This window comes from Oreochromis aureus, linkage group 3 (genome assembly GCF_013358895.1).
Source record: "Oreochromis aureus strain Israel breed Guangdong linkage group 3, ZZ_aureus, whole genome shotgun sequence".
NCBI classification, from domain to species: Eukaryota; Metazoa; Chordata; class Actinopteri; order Cichliformes; family Cichlidae; genus Oreochromis; species Oreochromis aureus.
Genome location: NC_052944.1, coordinates 131,390,854 through 131,414,077, shown reverse-complemented (window position 1 = coordinate 131,414,077; position 23,224 = coordinate 131,390,854). Strand labels below are relative to the sequence as shown.

General features: G+C 43.0%; 1 protein-coding gene across 1 annotated transcript in view; it reads right to left on the bottom strand.

The window, feature by feature from the left end:
- Positions 1–918: 918 nt before the first annotated feature.
- Positions 919–23,224, bottom strand: part of LOC116314356 (NACHT, LRR and PYD domains-containing protein 12-like) — a 60,650-nt gene continuing 38,344 nt past the window's right edge. Inside the window, exons 6-10 of the mRNA XM_039608538.1 lie at positions 18,323–18,490; positions 3,945–4,118; positions 3,313–3,486; positions 1,266–1,548; positions 919–1,168 (exon numbers count right to left, since the gene is read on the bottom strand). Coding sequence (XP_039464472.1) covers positions 959–1,168; positions 1,266–1,548; positions 3,313–3,486; positions 3,945–4,118; positions 18,323–18,490 — 1,009 coding nt within the window. The 3' untranslated portion in view covers positions 919–958. The remainder of the gene's footprint in view (positions 1,169–1,265; positions 1,549–3,312; positions 3,487–3,944; positions 4,119–18,322; positions 18,491–23,224) is intronic.

Here is a 23,224-nt window from a genome sequence, read left to right as displayed (position 1 = left end):
GATTGTTTGTATAGTGCACTTTCTATACTGTGCTCTTTGTACAGTTTTGTTTTCCACGTTTCTGCAATGACAATGCAGATCTTCCACTCCTGGGACAAATAAATGCAGATTTGCTGTGTGTGTGTGTGTGTGTGTGTGTGTGTGTGTGTGTGTGTGTGTGTGTGTGTGTGTGTGTGCAACATTGGCATTTGTTTACCCAGATCCAAGGCAGGCCAAACCTCTGTGTTACAACCTACATACAAAATACACACATTCACAATATATGGGTACACAAGTCTGTTTTATTTCAAAGTGTTTCAAACCTTACAGCGTTTGCAGACCCAGTGTCCATCATCCCTGCATTTGGCACAGGTGAATTTATGACATGTTGCACAGGTAAAAAGGCCACTTCTAAGCACTGAAGTGGAGAATACTTTTTGCTTTGCAGTTTCTTTTGCAATTTGAGGAAGTTCACGCTGGACTTTATTCCGTGCCCAGTAATGTTGTTTTGAGCTGCAGCAGTCTGTGCGACAGTGACAGTGAAGTAAAGAAATTGTCCGTCGTGACGTTTCTCCCATCATCCAAAAACAGCTCCATCAGTGTCATGACCACGTTCTCTGCCAGCCTCTCTCCCTTCTGATGATTGGGGTCTTTTCCCAAGTAAGGAGATGCACTGCAGACATATTTGGTCTCCAAATCCGTGGCCATCCAGAACTTGATTCCAAATCTCTCTGGCTTGGTTGCGATATACTGTGTGAATTCACAACGGACCTTGGTAGGGAACAGCTGTTTATGTATGGTCATGTGTTAAGACTGTGCTAAGGTTCTCGTTGAAGCATGTCCAGATGTCGGAGATCTCCGCAAATTTGTCTGTTTTCACCCATTCTGCCCGCGTGTCCTTGCCATCAAATCGAAGGTGTTGCATAATTGAAATGAATCTATCTCGGGGCATTGTCTCTTTGATTACTGGCACCAGAAATCATTCTGACCAGCAATCCACAATGACACCAACAGGACAAATGATTGCTCTTACAAACAGAATTGAAATGAATGCCATCAGTTCATGAACTGACAAATTCCAGTCCCGCTCTGTTCTGCGGGCTTGATGGACCGTACACTCTCTGATGGTCTGCATCATTCCCACGTCTAACAGGCAAAGGAAGCTTTGGAGCACACTTGTAATCTTACGCTGTCGGAAGATAAACAAATAGAGAATGGTAAATTTACATGAACCTCACTCTAAATGGGTTTATATAAATATCACAATACATACGGCAATGACAAACCTTAGCACACTCTGTGGGTCCAGCTTGTGCAGTAAAGCACGAGCGATTTGCTACTGCACTGGGCATTCCAATGCCGTCTTTTGCCGTGTGGCTCTGGCTGGGCTTTCCAGTATCACGGTGCCTTTTCGGTGGAGGCATGTTGGGTTCTTGTTCCGTGTCGTTTTCAGATTCTTCTGAGGAGGTATCAGTGGCCCGCTGGACAAATGAAACCTCTCCTCCATCAGAATCTGCTTCGTCCATTTCCTGAAGCAAGGCCAAAGCCTGTTGCGCGGAGAGGTTCTTCCTGCGTGGCAGTGATACAGAGGCCATCCTGATGTGCGTTCTCAGAAAATGCGAACAAGAAATGATTCTCCCACCTGGGTCGGTCTGCTTTTATGCACAGCACTGTGCTGTAGTTAAGCAATGCCACTTCCTCACATACACAGTGACAATGGAACAATGGAAGATCTGTGCTGAGAGGAAGGTGTGAATGTGTGTCTTTTATATTTGCAGGTCAGTCAATGTGTGGGATATTTTGTATAGATATGGCAGGCATTTCTGAAAGTTGTAACACAGAGGTTTGGCCTGGCTTGGATCTAAGCTACTCTGAGTGAGCAAAAACGATAATGGGTGGTTTGCACAACAAAAGCTCGAGGAGAAACGCGCTGACGACCTGTGAAAATCTCAGCAGGGGTGATTAACACCTTGGGACTTGCACCAGAAAATAAAAAAGCCAGTAATTCTAGTAGGTGTTGGGTTTAGGGAAGTTACGCAAATTTGCGCAGGTTTGGTAAATCTAGTGTTAATACATCTGTAAATAATCAAATCAATGGTGTTGTCAATGAAAACAGATTTATTTGGGTAACAATAGCTGAGAGACTAAATTGGAGAGCACAAATAAGACAATAACAAAATCAGCTTACTATCACCTCAAGAATATTTCAAGGATAAAAGATCTGATGTCTCAACAGGACCTGGAAAAACTAGTCCATGCATTCATCTTTAGTAGGCTTGATTACTGTAACAGCATCTTTACAGGTCTACCTAAAAAATCAGTCAGACAACTACAGCTCATTCAGAACTCTGCTGCTCGAGTCCTCACTAAGACCAAAAAAGTGGACCACATCAGTCCAGCTCTGAGGTCTTTACACTGGCTGCCTGTCCGTCAGAGGATAGACTTTAAAGTTCTGATGCTGGTCTATGAAGCTCTGAATGGTTTAGGACCAAAATACATCAGTGACCTCCTGACCCAGTATGAACCTTCCAGATCCCTCAGGTTATCTGGATCCGGTTTCTTATCAGTTCCCAGAGTCAGAACCAGACACGGAGAAGCTGCATTCAGCTTTTATGCTCCATATCTCTGGAACAAACTCCCAGAAAGCCTCAGATCAGCTGAAACACTCAGTTTATTTAAATCCAGATTGAAGACCCACCTATTCTCAGCTGCTTTTGAATAAATCACCAAATCCACACTTTTAAGCTTAAATTTCAAAACTTACATTTTAACTACTGACTTTATCTACTGTTCTGATTTTATCTACTGTTCTGATTTTATCTACTGTTTTGATTTTTGATTTTAAATACTGTTTTGTTTGTTTGTTTGTTTGTCTTAATCAATTTTAGATCATGCTTTTTATTTGTTTTTGTTTTTAATGTCTCTGTAAAGCACTTTGAATCACATGTTGTTGAATTGTGCTATATAAATAAACTTGCCTTGCCTTGCCTTGCCTAGATATATTAATTCCAAAGTAGACATCAGACATATCATCTGAAGCCTTAATGTCAACTGTGGTCAGAGGTTCGGGAATGCACACATTTATGTAAGCTTATACTGTAAACTCAGAACATCTTCCTCCTGCTAAACATGGAACAAACAAGAGACCGCTGACTACAGGTCACACATTTATAGGATTCCTCATTCAGGGATCCTTTCCAGATGACCAGATTATATCAGTATAATAACACACATTTTACAGTTTGAGCATATATTTTCAAAAAGCAAGTGCTTAGACTATTTCAGTCATTTACAAACACATACACTCAGCACAACTAAAACATTTTGACTGACCTCAGAGTCTCCACTCTGCAGTCTGGAATCTCCAGAAAACCACACAGCTGCTTCACTCCTGAATCCTGCAGGTTGTTTTTCTCTAGTTCCAGCTGTCTCAGATGGGAGGGGTTGGACTTCAGCGCTGTTGCCAGATAATCACAGCTAATCTCTGACAAACCACACCCCTTCAATCTGTATAAAGAATGAAAGATGTAAGTTTATTAGACAAAGTGTGTGTTGAAATCATTATTTTGACCTTTGTATCAACTGTTCAAGTAACAGTGTTCCTGCACCATTTTAAACATCTAAATTCATGCGTTTGAGCTTATACAAACCAGACAAATGAAGAGTTGTGTGTCCAGATATATAAAAGAGGAACAACTGCTGCAATGCAGCTTTTGATGATGTTACTGAAGACAATTGCAATTTAAGAAGAGTAACTAGAGGAACTTTAATAAAATTTTCTCTAGAAGTTATTTTAAATTTCTGTGGAGCCCCAACTGTATGTGTATAGACCAGAGAAGAAGAAAACACACTTTACCATGAAGATCCTCAGTGTGGATTAGTGTAATATCAGACTTATGTCTGCAGTTTACTGTCAGCACAACACATCATATTCATTTCAGCATAACTAAAACATGGTGACTGACCTCAGAAAGCTCAGTATACATTTCGGACTCTCCAGAAAACCACACAACTGCTTCACTCCGTAATCCTGCAGGCTGGGTATTTGAAGATCAAGCTCTTTCAGATGGGAGGGTTTGGAGTCCAGAGCTTTAATCAGAGGATCATAGCTGATCTTTGTTAACCTGCAGTCCACCAAACTGTATGAAGAATGAAGACATACATTTTCTATACAAGTTTGTGTTTAACATTATGCAGCATCTCATCATCTGGACAGACATTAAAACGTTTTAGAAAAACACTGGAAATTCTAACCTACCGGGGTAGTTTGGATATTGTGTAAAATTTAAATATGTAGAGAAAGCAAATGTCATGAATAATTTTGTTCACAATATAAGATAATAAACATACCAAATGTTTCAATTGAGACATTTTACTATTTCATTTAAAATATTACCTCGTTTTGAATTTCATAGCAGGAACACAATTCAAAAAAATTTGGAAAAAACTAAAATGAACCAGTTGGATGAACACGTTGCAAGTAACTACATGTATACTACGTATATACGTACATAAATACATATACATATATATATGTATATACATACACACACACATTTATATATATGTATATATATATATATATATATATATATATATATATATATATATATATATATATATACATACATACAGTGGGACAAAAAAGTATTTAGTCAGCCACCGATTGTGCAAGTGCCCCCACCTAAAATGATGACAGAGGCCAGTAATTTGCACCAGAGGTACATGTCAACTGTGAGAGACAGAATGTGAAAAAAAAATCCATGAATACACATGGTAGGATTTGTAAAGAATTTATCCGTAAATCAGGGTGGATCCACACAGGTGTGCACACGGGTGTTCACTGTTCGTAGACTTAAACTACACCTTTCTTGGCTGCTACTTCAAAGCACATTGTGCGCTGTCTGTCCTGCATGCTGCACAACAACACTCAATATTTAGTATTTACTGCTGTTTCCACTTAGCTAGATTAACGTGATGGTGTTGTGTTTAGTATGTTGCTTTGTTTTTTTTTTGCTTGTTTTCTATTCTTTCTCTCTCAACAGGTGATCCAGGAGATTTTTTTCCCCCTTTCTCACTGTCCCTCTCCCCTTCTGTTTTTCTTTTCCTTCCTCTTTCTTTCTCTTTTTCCTATCCCCCACTCATGTCTGTCCTGTCTGTAACAACTGAAAATAAAATAAAATAAATAATAAAAAGGTCCTTGTTGGTCTTCAGACAACAATTCTGACGGCTAAAGAACCAAATGGGACAGGCAAAAAAAAAAAAAAAAAAAAAAGACTGCTGGGTCTAGAGATGGCTTTCTAAGTAACGGTATAACTACTGCCACCTTGAAGGCCTGTGGTACATAACTAATTATTAGAAACAGGCTGATCTATATGTCTGGTTGGGTATCAGACGCTACCTCTCTAGGGACATCTCAGGCCCTCCAATGTATGGAGGCCTATCTCCCCCCACCACTTCCCCTGACAGTGGCAGACGCCCTCATTCATCGGTGCGTTGGTGGTTCTTTGTGTCCGAGGATGGGGGTCCAGGTACACTCTGGCTCACTCCTGGTGGCTGCTTGTCGGGGCCTGGAGCCTGGGACTCGCTCGGGCCACTTCGGGGGTGGGGTGCCCTCAGCCTCTCGGCCTGGGGTTCGGTCACTCTGGCACAGCTGGCTGCCGGCGGAGCCCACGGGCACGTCACTGCAACCCCCCCTGGCTTCTGCTCCGCAGCTGCTGAGTGACCCCTAATCTGGGGCTCTCCTGCTCTTTCTGGGATAGTGGCGCGGCTGCCCCTCTGTTGGTCTTCCTTGGTCTCTTGTGTTCTGAGGGCCTCTGGATGTCTGGAGTCTTGATCTCCTCCATACCTGCTTCATGCCCTGGAGGACGGAGCTGTGGCTCCCCACACCCTCTAGCAGGTCATTACATGAAGGAACCTTTTAAATACAAGTGCGCTCATGCTCACAGGTGTACACACGGGTGCTCACACACACAAACTACACCCTTTTTAGAATAGAATAGAATAATCCTTTAATTGTCCCACAAGGGGAAGTTTGGTTGTAACAGCAGCCAGAAAGACACATATACAAACAATAAGTACACAGGACACAGAACAGAAACATACACAATTTTTCTTACATATTTACATTAAGGACAATGGTTACTATATACAGAGAGTACTGTACAACTATTAAATTAAATAAAAATAACTACAGATAAGAGGCAAACCAGGTTGTAGTGCGAATCGGTTAATTAACTTATGGCAGTTACAGCGCTGATGGAAACATCTATGATTGCTGGGAGCAGTTTTGATTGTACAGTCTGACAGCTGCGGGGAGGAAGGACCTGCGGAAACGCTCCTTCATGCATCTAGGATGCAGCAGTCTGTCACTGAAGGAGCTCTGCAGTTCAGCAACATTTGCATGCATGGGGTGGGAAACTCTGTCCATCAGAGATGTTATTTTGGCCAGAGTCCTTCTGTCTCCCACCACCTGCACTGATTCCAGGGTGCATCCCAGAACAGAGCTGGCCTTCCTGATGAGTTTATCCAACCTCTTCCTCTCAGCTGCTCCAACATACAACACTGTAAAAAATGACAGATGCCACCAGAGAGTCATAGAAGGTCTTTAAAAGCGCTCCCTGTACTCCAAATGACCTCAGCCGCCTCAGCAGGTAGAGTCTGCTCTGACCCTTCCTGTAAAGAGCATCAGTGTTGTGGCTCCAGTCCAGTTTATTATTCAGGTGAACACCCAGGTACCTATAACGGTGCGCACACACCGAACGCGAAAGAGGCGGCCAGAGCGTCAGGTTCACATGTAAAGTCAATGGAAAGAGCGCGATGACACGCGATTGCGCATCCGGCGAAAATGCGGAGGCAGATTTGCGTCGGGGAAACGCCAAAACCCGTGAAACGCGCGTCAGTGTACCGCGTGGGGCGCGTGTGACTCGCGAAAGAAAACCACGCGTGTCAGATTGTGTGTTGCATTTTGTGCACAAGCTCGAGTTGGAAAATATGAATTCCGGCGTCAAATCGCGCCCCGACAACCAATCAGGAGGCCGGTGACATGGCTGTAACCAGGTCACAGGGGCAGATCCAGCCAAAGCCCTTCATTCTTCATTCAGTATGGAGGAAAAACTCATCACTGCCGTGGCTAATCACCCAGAGCTGTATGATGCCAGCTGCTACTTCTACCGAGACAGGATTAAAAAGGACCGAGATTGGAGGCACAGAAGTGAGGAGATCGGGCAACCTGGTAAGTTCATTCATTCTTCTTTTTAATTTTCAGACTGACCCGATCAAGCCGCGCAAAAGCTAGCAAGCCCGCCTACTGTCCCGCTATTTTCCCACTGATGTACAAATACCGTTCTGCTTTTATGCATGTTGTCATATAGGAATATGGTTTATTAATAAACAGCACACAGTGGTCCCGCTCATCCGTCGCTGCCTCACTTTTTCACTGATTTTTTTATTGCACAGTACAGCATTGCATTCTGCAGCCTGATTGACAAATCTCCTCCGTGTCGTGTCTCCTGCACTTGCCAAATTTATCATGTTTGGTTTTGATAACCATCACGTCCAATAGAAAAAACAGCACAAAAACACTCATAACTATGACCCTCGTTCAGAAATAGACACCTGCACCGCGAGGGAAAAAGGCGCACGAAAGTGGCAGGCAGATGAAGACAAAACACGGCATAATAATACTTTTACGTTTTGCAATCTACAAAGGTTTGCACTTTGAGAATCAACTTGTGAGAACTGTGAGTAATGTTCATGTGTGTGGGGGAAAAAGTGTATAAAGTGCGTGGCGAGGGGCTAGTTATTCTGACAACCCCTGCTGCAATAAATGAGGGACCACTGTATATACTTTCTCTAGGACTATTGTTTAAAACCTGTTAACATTTAATATTGTCTTGATAGAACCAGCTGATTCTGCAGCAGAGCATCCCCTGTTGATTATCCTTGCTCCCCAGTCCCTGAGCTCCTGCTGCTGCACCCACAGGTATGTAATTGTAGCATCAGATGTACAGCACGCACTGATAGCTTTTTACTCGGTGGGATTCCCTTGTGATCACTTTACTAAATGTCAACAACCAATCTGATTATATCCTGTGTTTTGTTTTTTCAATGTTGAAATTAAAATCTAGTAGCAGCCTTCTCTTTTCCTTGTGTTTTGTGCTGTTTTACAGGCCCAGAGAGGAGGACAGCTCCGAGGCAGATGAGGGACGGTCCCAGGACGGTCCATCGGTGGTGGAGCTGGCCATCCTGGTGTCCCTGAAGAGGCCACACCAGTCTCCAATGGAGCATTTCCTCCTCAGCCTTGTTCCTGCTCTGGAGAGCAGCTGGGTCCTTTTTATTCCTGTCTCTCTGTAAATACTTATATTTTATATATTTATGTTTAATGTTTTTCTGTTTGAGAATTTTAATATTATTTCAAATAAATTTTTATAATGACTAATGTCTCAGTTCTACTACACAGCAAATGTTGGCACACGACTTGACACATGTAGAATTTATTTCATATTATACTAATGACAAAATATACTAATACAGTGGGATGCAAAAGTTTGGGCAACCTTGTTAATAGCCAGTATTTTCCTGTATGAATCGTTGGTTGTTACAATAAGAAATGTCAGTTAAATATATCATACAGGAGACACACACAGTGATATTTGAGAAGTGAAAAGAAGTTTATTGGAATTACAAAAAGTGTGCAATAATTGTTTAAACAAAATCAAGCAGGTGCATAAATTTGGGCACCACAAAAAAAGAAATGAAATAAATATTTAGTGTATATCAATGTGTGGGTCTCCTATATGATATATGGGGTGCCTTTGTCTGGACGTGCTTCCCATCCAGAGCTCCACAGCAAAGAGGGAAGTTCCAGCGCTCCTGGAATCCCTCTATGATGGACCGCCAGTCTCCAGGTGAAGGCACAGCCATGAAGTCGTCCACTAGACAGTCCCAGATGGCCGTCGCTACCTGGGGGGTGATCTGGCACACCGTGGACACACCGACTCTGAAACTGAACGCGATGGTCCTGAAGGAGTCCCCGGTGGCAAGGAACCTGGACAAAATTGTTCAAAATTAGTATTATGTGTACTGCAGTTACAAAATACATTATTCAAATTCCAAAATACTTTTGTGATGTCAGATTTAAATTACAAAACAAATCTTACATAAAACATTTTGTAATTATAAGGATAATTACATAACATATATTAGATATAATATAAAACAGTCAGTTGTGTTTTGTTTAACTTTAACATATCATAATTTGATTGGTAGCAACTTTTACCACTACAGTGTGCCAATCACTCATAATTCCTACACATGTCAATCAGGTAGGAATGAAGTAAGACATTAATAGAAATAAAGAGTTGTATGTTGACATGTAGCCCTTTCCTTGCTTAAATCAGTGGTCACTTGGTGTTCGCTCGCTCTGTGGTATAGTATCACTTCCTGTTCCTGCTCAAACACAGTGGTGTTTCTGAGTAGCTTTTCTGCTTAGCAATTTAATTTAAATCTTTTGATACATCCCTTTTTCATAGTATAATCTTAACGTGCTTCATCTGAATCACCCTTTCTGTGTACTCACTACCTAATTTATAGCCAAAGTATTCACTCACTGTCTCTTTACTGTTTCGCTAGCTTAGCTTAGCTCGTAGCCGACTCGTTAGCACCATGGCTACTTCACCTGTCCCTCCTGCACTTTCCTGCTCATTGTGTCAGATGTTTAGTTACTCCTCGGCCTCCTTTAGCAGTAATGATACCTGTAATAAATGTAGCATATTTGCAGCTCTGGAGGCCAGGATTACTGAATTGGAGACTCGGCCGCACCCTTCATTCACCCGTAGCTAGCCAGGCCCCTGTAGCTGGTGCAGCCGAAGATAGCGTAGGCCCGCTAGCTGTTCCCCGGCAGACCCCAAGCAGCTGGGGAAGAGAGGCGGCTGGGTGACGGTGAGGAGGAAGCATAGTCTTAAACTGAAGCCCCAGGTACACCACCAACCTGTTCATGTGTCTAACCGTTTTTCCCCACTCGGCGACACACCCGCCGGGGTCAAACTCTGGTAATTGGTGATTCTGTTCTCAGACATGTGAAGCTAGAGACACCGGCAACCATAGTCAATTGTCTTCCAGGGGCCAGAGCAGGCGACATTGAAGGAAATTTAAAACTGCTGGCTAAGGGTAAAGCGTAAATACAGTAAGATCATAATTCACGTCGGCAGTAATGACACCCGTTACGCCAATCGGAGGTCACTAAAATCAATATTGAATCGGTGTGTAACTTTGCAAAAACAATGTCGGACTCTGTAGTTTTCTCTGGTCCCTCCCCAATCAGACCAGGAGTGACATGTTTAGCCGCATGTTCTCCTTAAATTGCTGGCTGTCTGAGTGGTGTCCCAGAAACGATGTGGGCTTCATAGATAATTGGCAAACCTTCTGGAGGAAACCTGGTCTTGTTAGGAGGCGGCATCCATCCCACTTTGGATGGAGCAGCTCTCATTTCTAGAAATATGGACAAATTCATTAAACCCCCAAAATATGACTATCCAGAGTTGGGACCAGGAAGCAGAGTTGCAGTCTTACACGCCTCTCTGCAGCTTCTCTCCTCCTGCTACCCCCAAAACCCATCTCCATTGAGACTGTGTCAGCTCCCAAAAGACAAAAACAAACTAAAACCAGCAATAAACAACTTAAACATAAAAATCACAAAGAAAGAACAATACAGTATCCACATCTGAACCAAAGAGTAAAACAGTGAAATGTGGATTATTAAATATTAGTCTCTCTCCTCCAAGTCTCTGTTAGTACATGACTTAATAATTGATCAACAAATCGATTTACTCTGCCTTACAGAAACCTGGTTGCAGCAGGATGAGTATGTTAGTTTAAATGAATCAACACCCCGAGTCATTCTAACTACCAGAAATCCCGAAGCACAGGCCGAGGGGCGGTGTGGCAGCAATTTTCACACCAGCCTATTAATTAACGAAAGACCAAGACAGACTTTTAATTCATTTGAAAGCCTGATGCTTAGCCTCGTCCACCCCAGCTGTAAAACTCAGAAACCAGTCTTACTTGTTATCATCTATCGTCCACCTGGGCCTTACACAGAGTTTCTCTCTGATTTCTCAGACTTTTATCTGATTTAGTGCTCAGCTCAGATAAAATAATTATTGTGGGTGATTTTAACATCCATGTAGATGCTAAAAATGACAGCCTCAACATCGCATTTAATCTGTTATTAGACTCAATTGGCTTCTCTCAAAATGTAAAAGAACCCACCCACCACTTTAATCACACTCTAGATCTTGTTTTAACATATGGCATAGAAACTGAATATTTAACAGTGTTTCCTGAAAACCCTCTGCTGTCTGATCATTTCCTGATAACATTTACATTTACAATAATTGATTACACAGCAGTGGAGAGTAGACTTTATCAAAGTAGATGTCTTTCTGAAAGTGCTGTAACTAAGTTTAAGAATATAATCCACCCACTGTTATCATCTTCAATGCCCTGTACCAACATAGAGCAGAGCAGCTATCTGAACGCTACTCCAACAGAGGTCGATTATCTTGTTAATAATTTTACCTCCTCACTACGTGCGACTCTGGATACTGTAGCTCCTGTGAAAACTAAGGCCTCAAATCCAAAGTCCCTGACTCCGTGGTATAATTCTCAAACACGTAGCCTAAAGCAGATAACTCGTAAGCTGGAGAGGAAATGGCGTGTCACAAATTTAGAGGATCATCATTTAGCCTGGAGAAATAGTTTGCTGCTTTATAAGAAAGCCCTCCATAAAGCCAGAACATCTTACTATTCGTCACTGATTGAAGAAAATAAGAACAACCCCAGGTTTCTCTTCAGCACTGTAGCCAGGCTGACAAAAGTCAGAGCTCTACTGAGCCAACCATCCCTTTAACGTTAACTAGTAATGACTTCATGAACTTCTTCACAAATAAAATTTTTATCATTAGAGAAAAAATTACCAATAATCATCCCACAGATGTAATATTATCTACAGCTACTCTTAGTACCATCGATGTTAAGTTAGACTCTTTTTCTCCAATTGATCTTTCTGAGTTAACTTCAATAATTAATTCCTCCAAACCATCAACGTGTCTTTTAGACCCCATTCCTACAAAACTGCTCAAAGAAGTCCTGCCATTAATTAATTCTTCGATCTTAAATATGATCAACCTATCTCTAATAATCGGCTATGTACCACAGGCCTTCAAGCTGGCTGTAGTTAAACCTTTACTTAAAAAGCCATCTCTAGACCCAGCTGTCTTAGCTAATTATAGGCCAATCTCCAACCTTCCTTTCATATCAAAAATCCTTGAAAGAGTAGTTGTCAAACAGCTAACAGACCATCTGCAGAGGAATGGCTTATTTGAAGAGTTTCAGTCAGGTTTCAGAGCTCATCACAGCACAGAAACAGCTTTAGTGAAGGTTACAAATGATCTTCTTATGGCCTCTGACAGTGGACTCATCTCTGTGCTTGTCCTGCTAGACCTCAGTGCTGCGTTCGATACTGTTGACCATAATATCCTATTAGAGCGATTAGAACATGCTGTAGGTATTACAGGTACTGCACTGCAGTGGTTTGTATCATATCTATCTAATAGACTCCAGTTTGTACATGTAAATGGAGAGTCCTCTTCACACACTAAGGTCAATTATGGTGTTCCACAGGGTTCAGTGCTAGGACCAATTCTATTTACATTATACATGCTTCCCTAGGCAACATCATTAGAAGACATAGCATAAATTTTCACTGCTATGCAGATGACACGCAGCTCTATCTATCCATGAAGCCAGGTAACACACACCAATTAGTTAAACTGCAGGAATGTCTTAAAGACATAAAGACCTGGATGGCCGCTAACTTTCTGCTTCTTAATTCAGATAAAACTGAGGTTATTGTACTCGGCCCTGAAAATCTTAGAAATATGGTATCTAAGCAGATTCTTACTCTGGATGGCATTACCTTGGCCTCCAGTAACACTGTGAGAAACCTTGGAGTCATTTTTGACCAGGACATGTCCTTCAATGCACATATTAAACAAATATGTAAGACTGCTTTCTTCCATTTGCGCAATATCTCTAAAATTAGAAATATCCTGTCTCAGAGTGATGCTGAAAAACTAGTTCATGCATTTATTACTTCCAGGCTGGACTACTGTAATTCACTATTATCAGGAAGTCCTAAAAACTCGCTGAGAAGCCTTCAGCTAATCCAAAATGCTGCAGCAAGAGTACTGACAGGGACTAGAAAAGAGAGCATATTTCTCCTGTTTTGGCTTCCTTCATTGGCTTCCTGTTAAATCCAGAATTGATTTCAAAATCCTGCTCCTCACATACAAGGTCTTAAATAATCAGGCCCCATCTTATCTTAATGACCTTGTAGTACCATATCACCCTATTAGAGCACTTCGCTCTTGCACTGCAGGCCTACTTGTTGTTCCTAGAGTATTTAAAAGTAGAATGGGAGGCAGAGCCTTCAGTTTTCAGGCCCTCTTCTGTGGAACCAACTTCCAGTTTGGATTCGGGAGACAGACACTATCTCTACTTTCAAGATTAGGCTTAAAACTTTCCTTTTGCTAAAGCATATAGTTAGGGCTGGACCAGGTGACCCTGAATCCTCCCTTAGTTATGCTGCAATAGGCGTAGGCTGCCGGGGATTCCCATGATGCATTGAGTTTTCCTTCCAGTCACCTTTCTCACTCACTATGTGCTAATAGACCTCTCTGCATCGAATCATATCTGTTATTAATCTCTGTCTCTCTTCCACAGCATGTCTTTCATCCTGTTTTCCTTCTTTCACCCCAACCGGTCGCAGCAGATGGCCGCCCCTCCCTGAGCCTGGTTCTGCGGAGGTTTCTTCCTGTTAAAGGGAGTTTTCCTTCCCACTGTCGCCAAAGTGCTTGCTCATAGGGGGTCATATGATTGTTGGGTTTTTCTCTGTATTTATTATTGTGCTATCTACTGTACAATATAAAGCGCCTTGAGGCGACTTTTGTTGTGATTTGGCGCTATATAAATAAAATTGAATTGAATTGAATTGAATCAGTGTTGATATTTTTGAAAAATTAACCTGTGATAAGACAGCATATCAAGATAGAATATGCTAGATAGAACCATATAACTAAAGATGAACCAAACTTCACAATTTTATCTAGCTCTCAGATTTAAGAAAGGCTGGTGACCCCTGTTATAGAGTCTGACAGCTGCGGGGATTATATACAAATATTCAACTATACCAGAATTAAACCAGGTGTAAATAAAAAAAGGAGTGAGAATCACTACAAAGATTACCAACAGTGGGCCTCATACCACAGTTTGATATCAGCAAACACTGAGAGTATACACTGATAGACACCACAGCCATGCTATCATTGCAAACACTGATAACAGCATAAATCGAATTAAATCGGGACTTGATGAGACCTTTCGAGTATCACTAGAAATATTATAAACAGTCGTCTCTGTACCACAGTTTGCTATCAGTAAACACCGACGGTATTCACTGTTAGCATACCACATCCATGTTAGCAATGAACGGATGGTTTAGCATATATTAGCACAGGTATCAATAAAGGACTACCGTTTTAAACACTTTTACTAACCTCAGGCAGATGGACAGGCGCTCTGCAGGTGGGATTGAGCGCCTGTAGTTGGTGTCTCGGCGAGCGATCCTGGGACCGACGCGGGAAAGCAGGTCCTCAAACTGGCCGGGTGACATACGGTGGTATCGCTGGAATCGGCCGTCATCTAGGCGCAGCTCCTGGAGCAAATGGTGAAACTCACCAAACTGCTCACGCCTCTGGAGGAGCTGATGGACCCAGGTACGGCGAGGACGTCTTTTACGCCGCTGCTCTGCTCTCCACAGTAGATAGAGAAGGCTGACTCTCTCTTCAAGCTCTAGCTCGACAGCTGCCATCTTGCAAAGATACCATCTGGCACACCTTCCTCCCACATCCCTCCCACATTTCCGGTTCACGCGCGTGGAAAGATGCAATTTTGAGGCGCGGTGGATTTTTCCTGGACACGCGTTGAGGTGCAAATGTGCACGCGTGACATTAGGGGCGTTTGGGGCGTTTGGGGCGTTTTCACTCGCCTCTTTCGCGTCCGGTGTGAACGCACCGTAAGAGTCCACTATCTCAATGTCCACTCCCTGGATGTTCACCAGTGTCAGTGTAGTGTGTCTGCGTCTCCGGAAGTCCACCACCAACTCCTTGGTTTTCCCGGCGTTGATCAGCAGGTGGTTCTGCTGACACCAGTCCACAAAGTTCAGAGTCCACTGTCTGTACTCTGAATCGTCCTCACCTGTGATGAGGCCGACTATGGCAGAGTCGTCAGAGAACTTCTGTAGGTGGCAGCGTGGGGAGTTGATGGAGAAGTCTGCCGTGTAGAGGGTGAAGAGGAACGGTGCCAGCCAGTTCCCTGTGGGGCCCCCCGTACTGCAGACCAGCGTATCAGAGACACAGCCCTGTGACCTCACATACTGTGGACGTTCTGTGAGGTAGTCCAGTATCCACCGGGACATGTGGTGGTCTCACTCCCGATAGCTCCAGCTTGTCTCTCAGAAGTCGTGGCTGGATGGTGTTGAAAGCACTGGAGAAATCAAAGAACATGATCCTCACAGTGCTCACAGGCTTCTCCAAGTGAGTCAGAGCTCGGTGCAGGAGGTAGATGATGGCGTCCTCCACCCCAATGCCAGGCTGGTAAGCAAACTGTAGTGGATCCAATGAAGACCTCACCAGGGGGCGCAGATGGTTTAGAACCAACCTCTCGAGAGTCTTCATCATATGCAATGTCAGGGCTACTGGCCTGTAGCTGCTGAGGTCCTTGGGATGGGAGGTCTTTGGTACCGGTACCACACAGGTCTTCCACAGCTGTGGTACTTTCCCCAGTGACAGGCTCCTACCTCAAAGCACACTGTGCGCTGTCGATCTTACGTGCTGCACAATAATGTTTAATATTTAGTATTTACTGTTACATTCACATAGATCATCGTGATGTTGTTTATTATGTTGCTCTTTTTTTTCTTCTGCTTGTTTTCTCTTTTTTCTTTCTCAACAGGTGATCCAGGCGTTTTATATATGTATTTTTTGTCTGCTTATTTTGTTGGTTTTTGTTTTTTGCCCTTTATCTCTGTTCCTCTTCCCCGCTGTTTTTCTTTCCCTCTTTCTTTTTCCCCTTTCTTTTCCCCAGTCAAGTCTGTCCCGTATTTAACAAGTGAAAACAAAATAAAAGAAACAATAAAAGGTGAATAAAATAGACCATTACGGCAAGGCTGGGATGGTCCATTTGGTAAAGTAAATCCGTTGGGCATCTTTCTTCGCCTTTGGACAATAATTCTGATGGCAAAAGAGCCAAACGGGACAGGCCAAAAAAAAAAAAAAAGAAAAAAGAAAAAAAAGAAACAGGCTGATCATATTTTGGCTTTATGGAGGGCTTTTCTGTAAAGCAACAAACTTTCTCCAGGCTAAATGATGATCTTCTAAATTTGTGACATGCCATTTCCTCTCCTGCTTATAAGTTATCTCTTTAAACTATGTGTTTGAGAATTATGCCAGGGAGTCAAATACTTGTGATTTGAGGCCTTATTTTTCACAGGAGCTACAGTATCAAACATAGAGACGCAAACACGAGGAGAACGTGCAAACTCTATACAGAAAGACCGCAACCTGATGGTGGAATTGAGCTCAGAAGTGTGCCACCGTGCTGCTGTGTAATCAATTATTGTAAATTTAAACGTTATGAGGAAATGATCAGACCAGAGAGGGTTTTAGGGAAACACTGTTAAATGTTCAGTTTTCAATAAGTTGGGGGGGTTGATTCATACTAACATAATCGTCCTGCTGCAACTAGGTGTCTGTAAGGCAGAGTAAATTGATTTGTTGATCAATTATTAAGTCATGTACTAACAGAGAATTGGAAGAGAGTGACCTAATGTTTAATAATCCACATTTCACTATTTTACTCATTGGTTCAGATCTGGATGCTGTATTGTTCTTTCTTCGTGATTCTTTATGTTTAAGGTGTTTGTTGCTGGCTTTTAGTTGTTTTTTGGTCTGTTTGGGAGCTGACACCATGTCTACGGAGATGGGGTTTTGGGGTGATAACAAAAGAAGAAAAGCCACAGAGATGCGTGTAAGACTGTAACTCTGCTTCCTGGTCCCAACTCTGGATAGTCAACTTTTGGGGGTAATAAATTCGGCCAGATTTCTAGAGACCCCGGCCACAAGGTTAGTTCATGGCTGTCTTTGTGGTAATCCCCGAACCAGATGGTGGACAACAGAGGTTAAGGAAGCCATCAAGCTGAAGAAGGAGAAGGATACTAATGGAAAAACTGGTCATGGCAAACCAATTGGACATAATAGCGGTGGATAAGCAGAACAAGGCTGTACTGGTAGATGTAGCTATAACAAGTGACAGCATCATCAAGAAGAAGAAAGATGAGGGATGGAACTATCAAGGGGTCAGAGAAGAGCTCGAGAAGATGTGGAGGGTGAAGGTAACAGCGGTTCCAGTGGTAATCAGAGCACTAGGTGCTGACTCCCAAGCTCAGCAACTGACCCCAGCAGATACCAGGAACAATATCGGAGATCTCTGTCAGAAGCGTGCAGTTCTAGGAACAGCTAAGATAGTGCGCAGGACCCTCAAGCTCCCAGGCCTCTGGTAGAGGACCTGAGCTTGAAGGATAGACTGCAGGGCAAGAGGGAAAGTATTTTTATTTAAGGTTTTCTAGTTTAGTTCAGGATCTGATGGCGTAAGGATTGTATTGTGTCTATATGACTCGACCTTAGTTATGTTATATTAGTATTAAATTAATTTAACTTAAATTTCTGTTTGATCATCTCCAGGCTTTGAATTTTGTACCTTTAGTTATTTATTTGTTCATATGTTCTTAGTTTAGGTTTTAGGATCCCTAGCTTTTAGTTTTTGTTTGTCTTAAAATTAGTTTCTATTAGTTTTCAGAGCTAGTTATTTACATTTGACTCCTTGTGTTTCTAGCCTCTCCAGTGCCCCTTTGATTCATGTCGTTTCTATCTTCATGTGTCCATTAAGTTTTCTTTTAAATTTTTTCCCTCATCTTTATTGTCTTAACAGCCTTTTCAAGAAGCTTTCTCTCTCTGTGTGTGTGTGTGTGTGTGTGTGTGTGTGTGTGTGTGTGTGTGTTTGTCTGTGTGCTTTCACCAATTGGATTTTGTAATTTCACACTCTGACAGTAGTCGACCTGCTTTGGAGTCCTGCTTTTGGGTCTAGTCCCTCGTAATCGTTAGAAAGAATGCAAGTTTACAACACACAATGATTGTCTTAGCACAATTAAAACGTGGTGTCTGACCTCAGAGTCTCCAGTGTACACTCTGGACTCTCCAGAAAACAAGATAGCTCCTCCACTCCTGAATACTGCAGGTCATTGAAACCCAGGCTCATGCCTCTCACAACAGAGGGGTTGGACATCAAAGTTGAGACAAGAGCTTTATAGATGGTGTCTGACAGAGTACTCCACCTAAATCAAAATTAAGAAAAAATAACTTCATCAGCCACTGGGAAAATTCATGTATTCCAGCAACAAAGTTACAGGCAAATGGAGCATGCAGACTCACACAAAAGTAAAGAATATAAATAAAAATAATAAAAAAGATGAAATAGAAAAATAGAAAACTGTACTGGGGAAATTAATCACATAGGGAAAAAATACTGGAGTTATTTAAAATAGCATACTTAGATTCACAGAAATGTGCAGCTAAGAAGGATAAGTTTTTTAAAAATATGTACAAAAAATGCTGTATATTGGTGCTTACAGAAAACTGAAAAACTGCAAATAACAGCAGGGATATAAAAAACTTATTGTGTTTGTTCGGAGCATCCATGGTTAGAAAGTCTCACAGTTGCTGGGAGGAAAGACCTGCCATAACGGTCATTCGTGCACTGCGGATGTAGCAGTCTTTCACTGAAAGAGCCCTCCAATTCTGCAACAGCTTCATGCACTGGTTGGTAGACATTGTCCAAGAGTTCTTCTGTCTCCCACCACCTGCACTGTTCCAACAGACAACACCATAGAAGATGGCTGAGGCCACCACAGAGTCAAAGGTCTACAGGAGTGGCCCCTGCACTCCAAGAGATCTCAGTGTCCTCAGCAGGTAGAGTCTGTTCTGACCCTTCCTGTAAGGAACATCAGTGTTTTGATTCCAGTCCTGTTTATTGTTCAGGTGAACACTCAATTACTTATAAGTGCCCACTATCTTAATATCAGTTCCCTGGATGTTCACTGGTGTTGGTGTGGTGGGTCTGCGCCTGCGGAAACCCACCACCAGCTCCTTGGTTTTCCCATGTTCATCAGAAGATGGTTCTGCTGGCACCAGTCCACAAAGGTCTTGGTCCACGGTCTGTACCCGGAGTCATCCTCACCTGTGATGAGGCCAACTATGGCAGAGTCATCAGACAACTTTTTTAGATGGCTGCCTGGGTAGTTGATGGAGAAGTCTGCTGGGTAGAGGGTTAACAGGAACGGTGCCAGCACATTTCCCTCCATACTGCAAACCAGCCTGTCAGTGACACAGCCTTGTATCCTCATTTACTGTGGGTGGCCAGTGAGGCAGTCCAGTATCCATTGGCCCACTTCTTACAACTCCAGCTTGTCCCATAAAAGTACTGGACAATTCAAGAAGCACTGGAGAAATTAAGAAAATGATCCCCACAGTGCTTCCAGGCTTCTCAGGTGGGTCAGAGCTCGGTGCAGGAGGTAGATGAGGTCATCCACCCCGATGCCAGGCTGGTAGGTGAACTGCAGCAGATCCAATGAAGACCTCACTGGGGGGTTCAACGGTTTTCACCATATGTGAGGTCAGCGCTACCGGCCTGTAGCTGCTAAGGTCCTTTGGATGTGTGATCTTCAAGTCAAGTCATGTGTGCTGGTGTAGTTCTTCCTCCCACCAGTAGGAGTCACTACAGTTCTTTCATGCCAAGTTTTGTTTGTTATTAGCTGTAGAGTTAGTATGCAGCACACTTTGAGAAAAGACTGACTCAGCATGTTGTTCTGATAAACATCTGCATCCATCCTCTTCGTTGTTTTACAGAAAGCATCGCTTGTGAGTATTTAAGTTGAACAAGAGTTAATGCAACTATATATGCTATTATTTATGCACTTTTATGGTTAAAGGTGTACTGTATTCAGATTTACTTTCTTTCCAATGTTAGCTAGTTTAGTCAACTGATTTGCATTATCGTGTGATTATATAGACTGAATATTGCTTATTTTCTTCTATTTGTAGTTTCACTCTGTTGATAATTGAAGGCAGCGTCAATAAAAGGGACGATACACCTGTCAGTTGTCGAGGAGTTTATCTATCTGCATAACTGTGTCCAGTGTAGCAGTGAGGGCAGAATAGTGAAAAAGCGTCCTTCTACAAGACAACCTTTGGATGTTACATCAACTCAGCTACATCAACCATGTCTGAAGCAAGAGAAGATAAAGCATCATCTGTCCGTTCAGAGAAATCATATGTGTCAAAAGGTACAAGTAGATCATCTGCCAGTATGGCTGCCCTAAACGCTCGAGCCAAAGCTGAAGCAGCACGCAAAAGAGATGAGTATGCTAAAAAGGAAATTGAAATGCAAGTTAAGAAAGCAGAGCTTAAAGTAGAAGAAACACGTCTAGAGGCCACGTTACAAGCCCTCCAACAAGAGCGTGATGCGAGGCGGCACGCTTGAAGCAATAGTTTTTGAAACAGCAGTCAATGATTTTGAGAAGAACACGTGCGTGTACCTCAAAGTGTTGACACTTTGGAACGCACCTTTAACTATGTGAAAGACCAGCTCATCATCAAAGACAGCACAAGCCCAATTGGTCACACCCGGTATAATTCAATGCCTGCGCCAAGTGTCACATTCCTCACGCCAAAACAAGAGCCAACCAGGTCGGACACCTTAAAGGAATATGTCCTTCAACCTCTGAGTACTGACAAAGGAGAAAACGTTTCTCAGTCTCTGAAATTAATGCAGAAAACGTTGCCAGGTACTTCACTGAGATTTGAACATAAGGTGAGCATGCAACAAGGAAACATTTCTGACGTAGCCAGGTTTCTTGCAAGACGTGACTTACTCACCGGTGGCCTCCGAAGGTTCAGTGACAAGGCAGGAGATTACTGGGGATGGAAATCTTCGTTTGAGAACGCGATTTGTGACTTAAACCTAACGGCCAGTGAGGAACTGGATTTGCTGATTAAATGGCTCGGCGCAGAATCAGTCCAATATGCATATCGTTTAAGAGCTGTGCATATTAACAATCCCTCTGAAGGACTCGCTAAGGTGTGGGAAAGATTAAATGAGTGCTACGGCTCCCCCGAAACTATAGAGAACGCACTGCTCGACAGATTGGACCGTTTCCCAAAAATCTCATACAAAGATCCACAACTGTTGAGAGAACTACAGGACCTGCTCCTAGAGATAGATGCTGCAAAGTGTGAAGGTTACATTCCAGGTCTACTCTACCTCGATACAGCGAGAGGCATTAATCCAGTGGTGGAAAAACTCCCCTATGCTATGCAAGAGAAATGGATGAACTATGGTTCTAAATACAAAGAGGACCATTGTGTATCATTTCCGCCGTTCTCTGCATTTGTGGCTTTCATCAGTAGAGAAGCAAAGATGCGGAACGACCCCAGCTTTAGGCAGTCTGTGCAGCCGCCTCCTGCCCTTTCAAAGACAAACAAACTTTACGAAAAACACACTAAAAGAGAACCTATCTCAGTCATCAGAACCGAAGTTGTCAGTACGGAGCTGAAACCAACTCCTACAAACATTGAGGACCCAAATAAGGAATGTCCTATCCACAAAAAACCTCATGCTCTCAAAAAATGCAGAGCATTCAGGGAAATGCCACTGGAGGAGCGAAAGGCCTATCTTAAGAAAAACATGATTTGCTTCAAATGCTGCGCTTCTACAAACCACCAGGCAAAGACATGTAAGTCAGAAATACATTGTACAGAATGTGATTCAAAATTACACATTACAGCTCTTCATCCGGGACTGGCACCAACGACTACTGTGACAGCTACTAATGCAGAGCCCGTGAAAGCTGACGGCGGGGAGTGCAATGCTGCACACCCCACAGCTATCTCGACATGCACACAAGTCTGTGGAAGTGAATTTGAAAGTCACTCGTGTGCCAAGATCTGCCTTGTGTTCATTTACCCAAAGAACTCACCTGAAAAGAAACTTAAGGCCTATGCCATCCTAGATGACCAAAGCAACAGGTCACTCATAAAATCATCGGTTTTGACACATTTGGCGTCACCAGGAACTCCTTTCCATATAAACTGAGAACCTGTGCCGGATTGGAGGAAGTGTGGGAGGAGAGCTTTCAACTTCATTGTAGAATCGGCAGACTGTGCGTCACGTCTTGAGCTCCAGACACTTATCGAGTGTGATATGCTACCCGACAATCGCAGTGAGATTCCCACAGCTGAAGCTGCTCGAAACCACACCCACCTTCAGGAAATCGCAACTGAAATTCCAGCTCTCGACCAGAGCGCTCAGATCCTGCTGCTCATTGGAAGGGACGTCATTCAAGGACACAAAGTTCTCGACCAGCGCAATGGACCTCCAAACGCGCCATTTGCACAGAAGCTAGCTCTTGGATGGGTGATCATTGGGAACGTTTGCCTGGGTGGAGCTCACAAACCCGCGCGTGCTAACATTTTCAAAACGAACATCTTAGACAATGGTCGTCCAAGTCACTTCCTTCCATGCAAAAATGCCATTCAAGTAAAGGAAAGTTTCAACTCGCAAGGCTACAACAAGGTCAACTCTCCAATGCGAACAAAGCACTCTTCGATTGGAGAAACAGTTTTCAAACAAACGAGTTTGGACGAGAGCCTCGGCTACTCACAGGAAGAAAGAGCCTTTCTACAGATAATGGACAAGGAGGTCTACCAGGACAGTGCCAACAGCTGGGTTGCGCCACTACCTTTTCGTTCGCCCAGGCCACGCCTGCCGAACAATAAGCGGCAAGCTATGCAACGCCTTACGTCAGTACACCACATGCTGAACAAACGCCCTCAGGTGAAAGGTCAGTTTACAGACTTCATGCAAACTTTGTTTGATAACGGCCACGCTGAGATAGCGCCACCACTCACTAAAGAAGAAGAGTGTTGGTACCTCCCCTTCTTCGGAGTGTATCACCCACGCAAACCGGAACAAATACGCATTGTCTTCGATTCAAGTGCGCAACACAATGGAG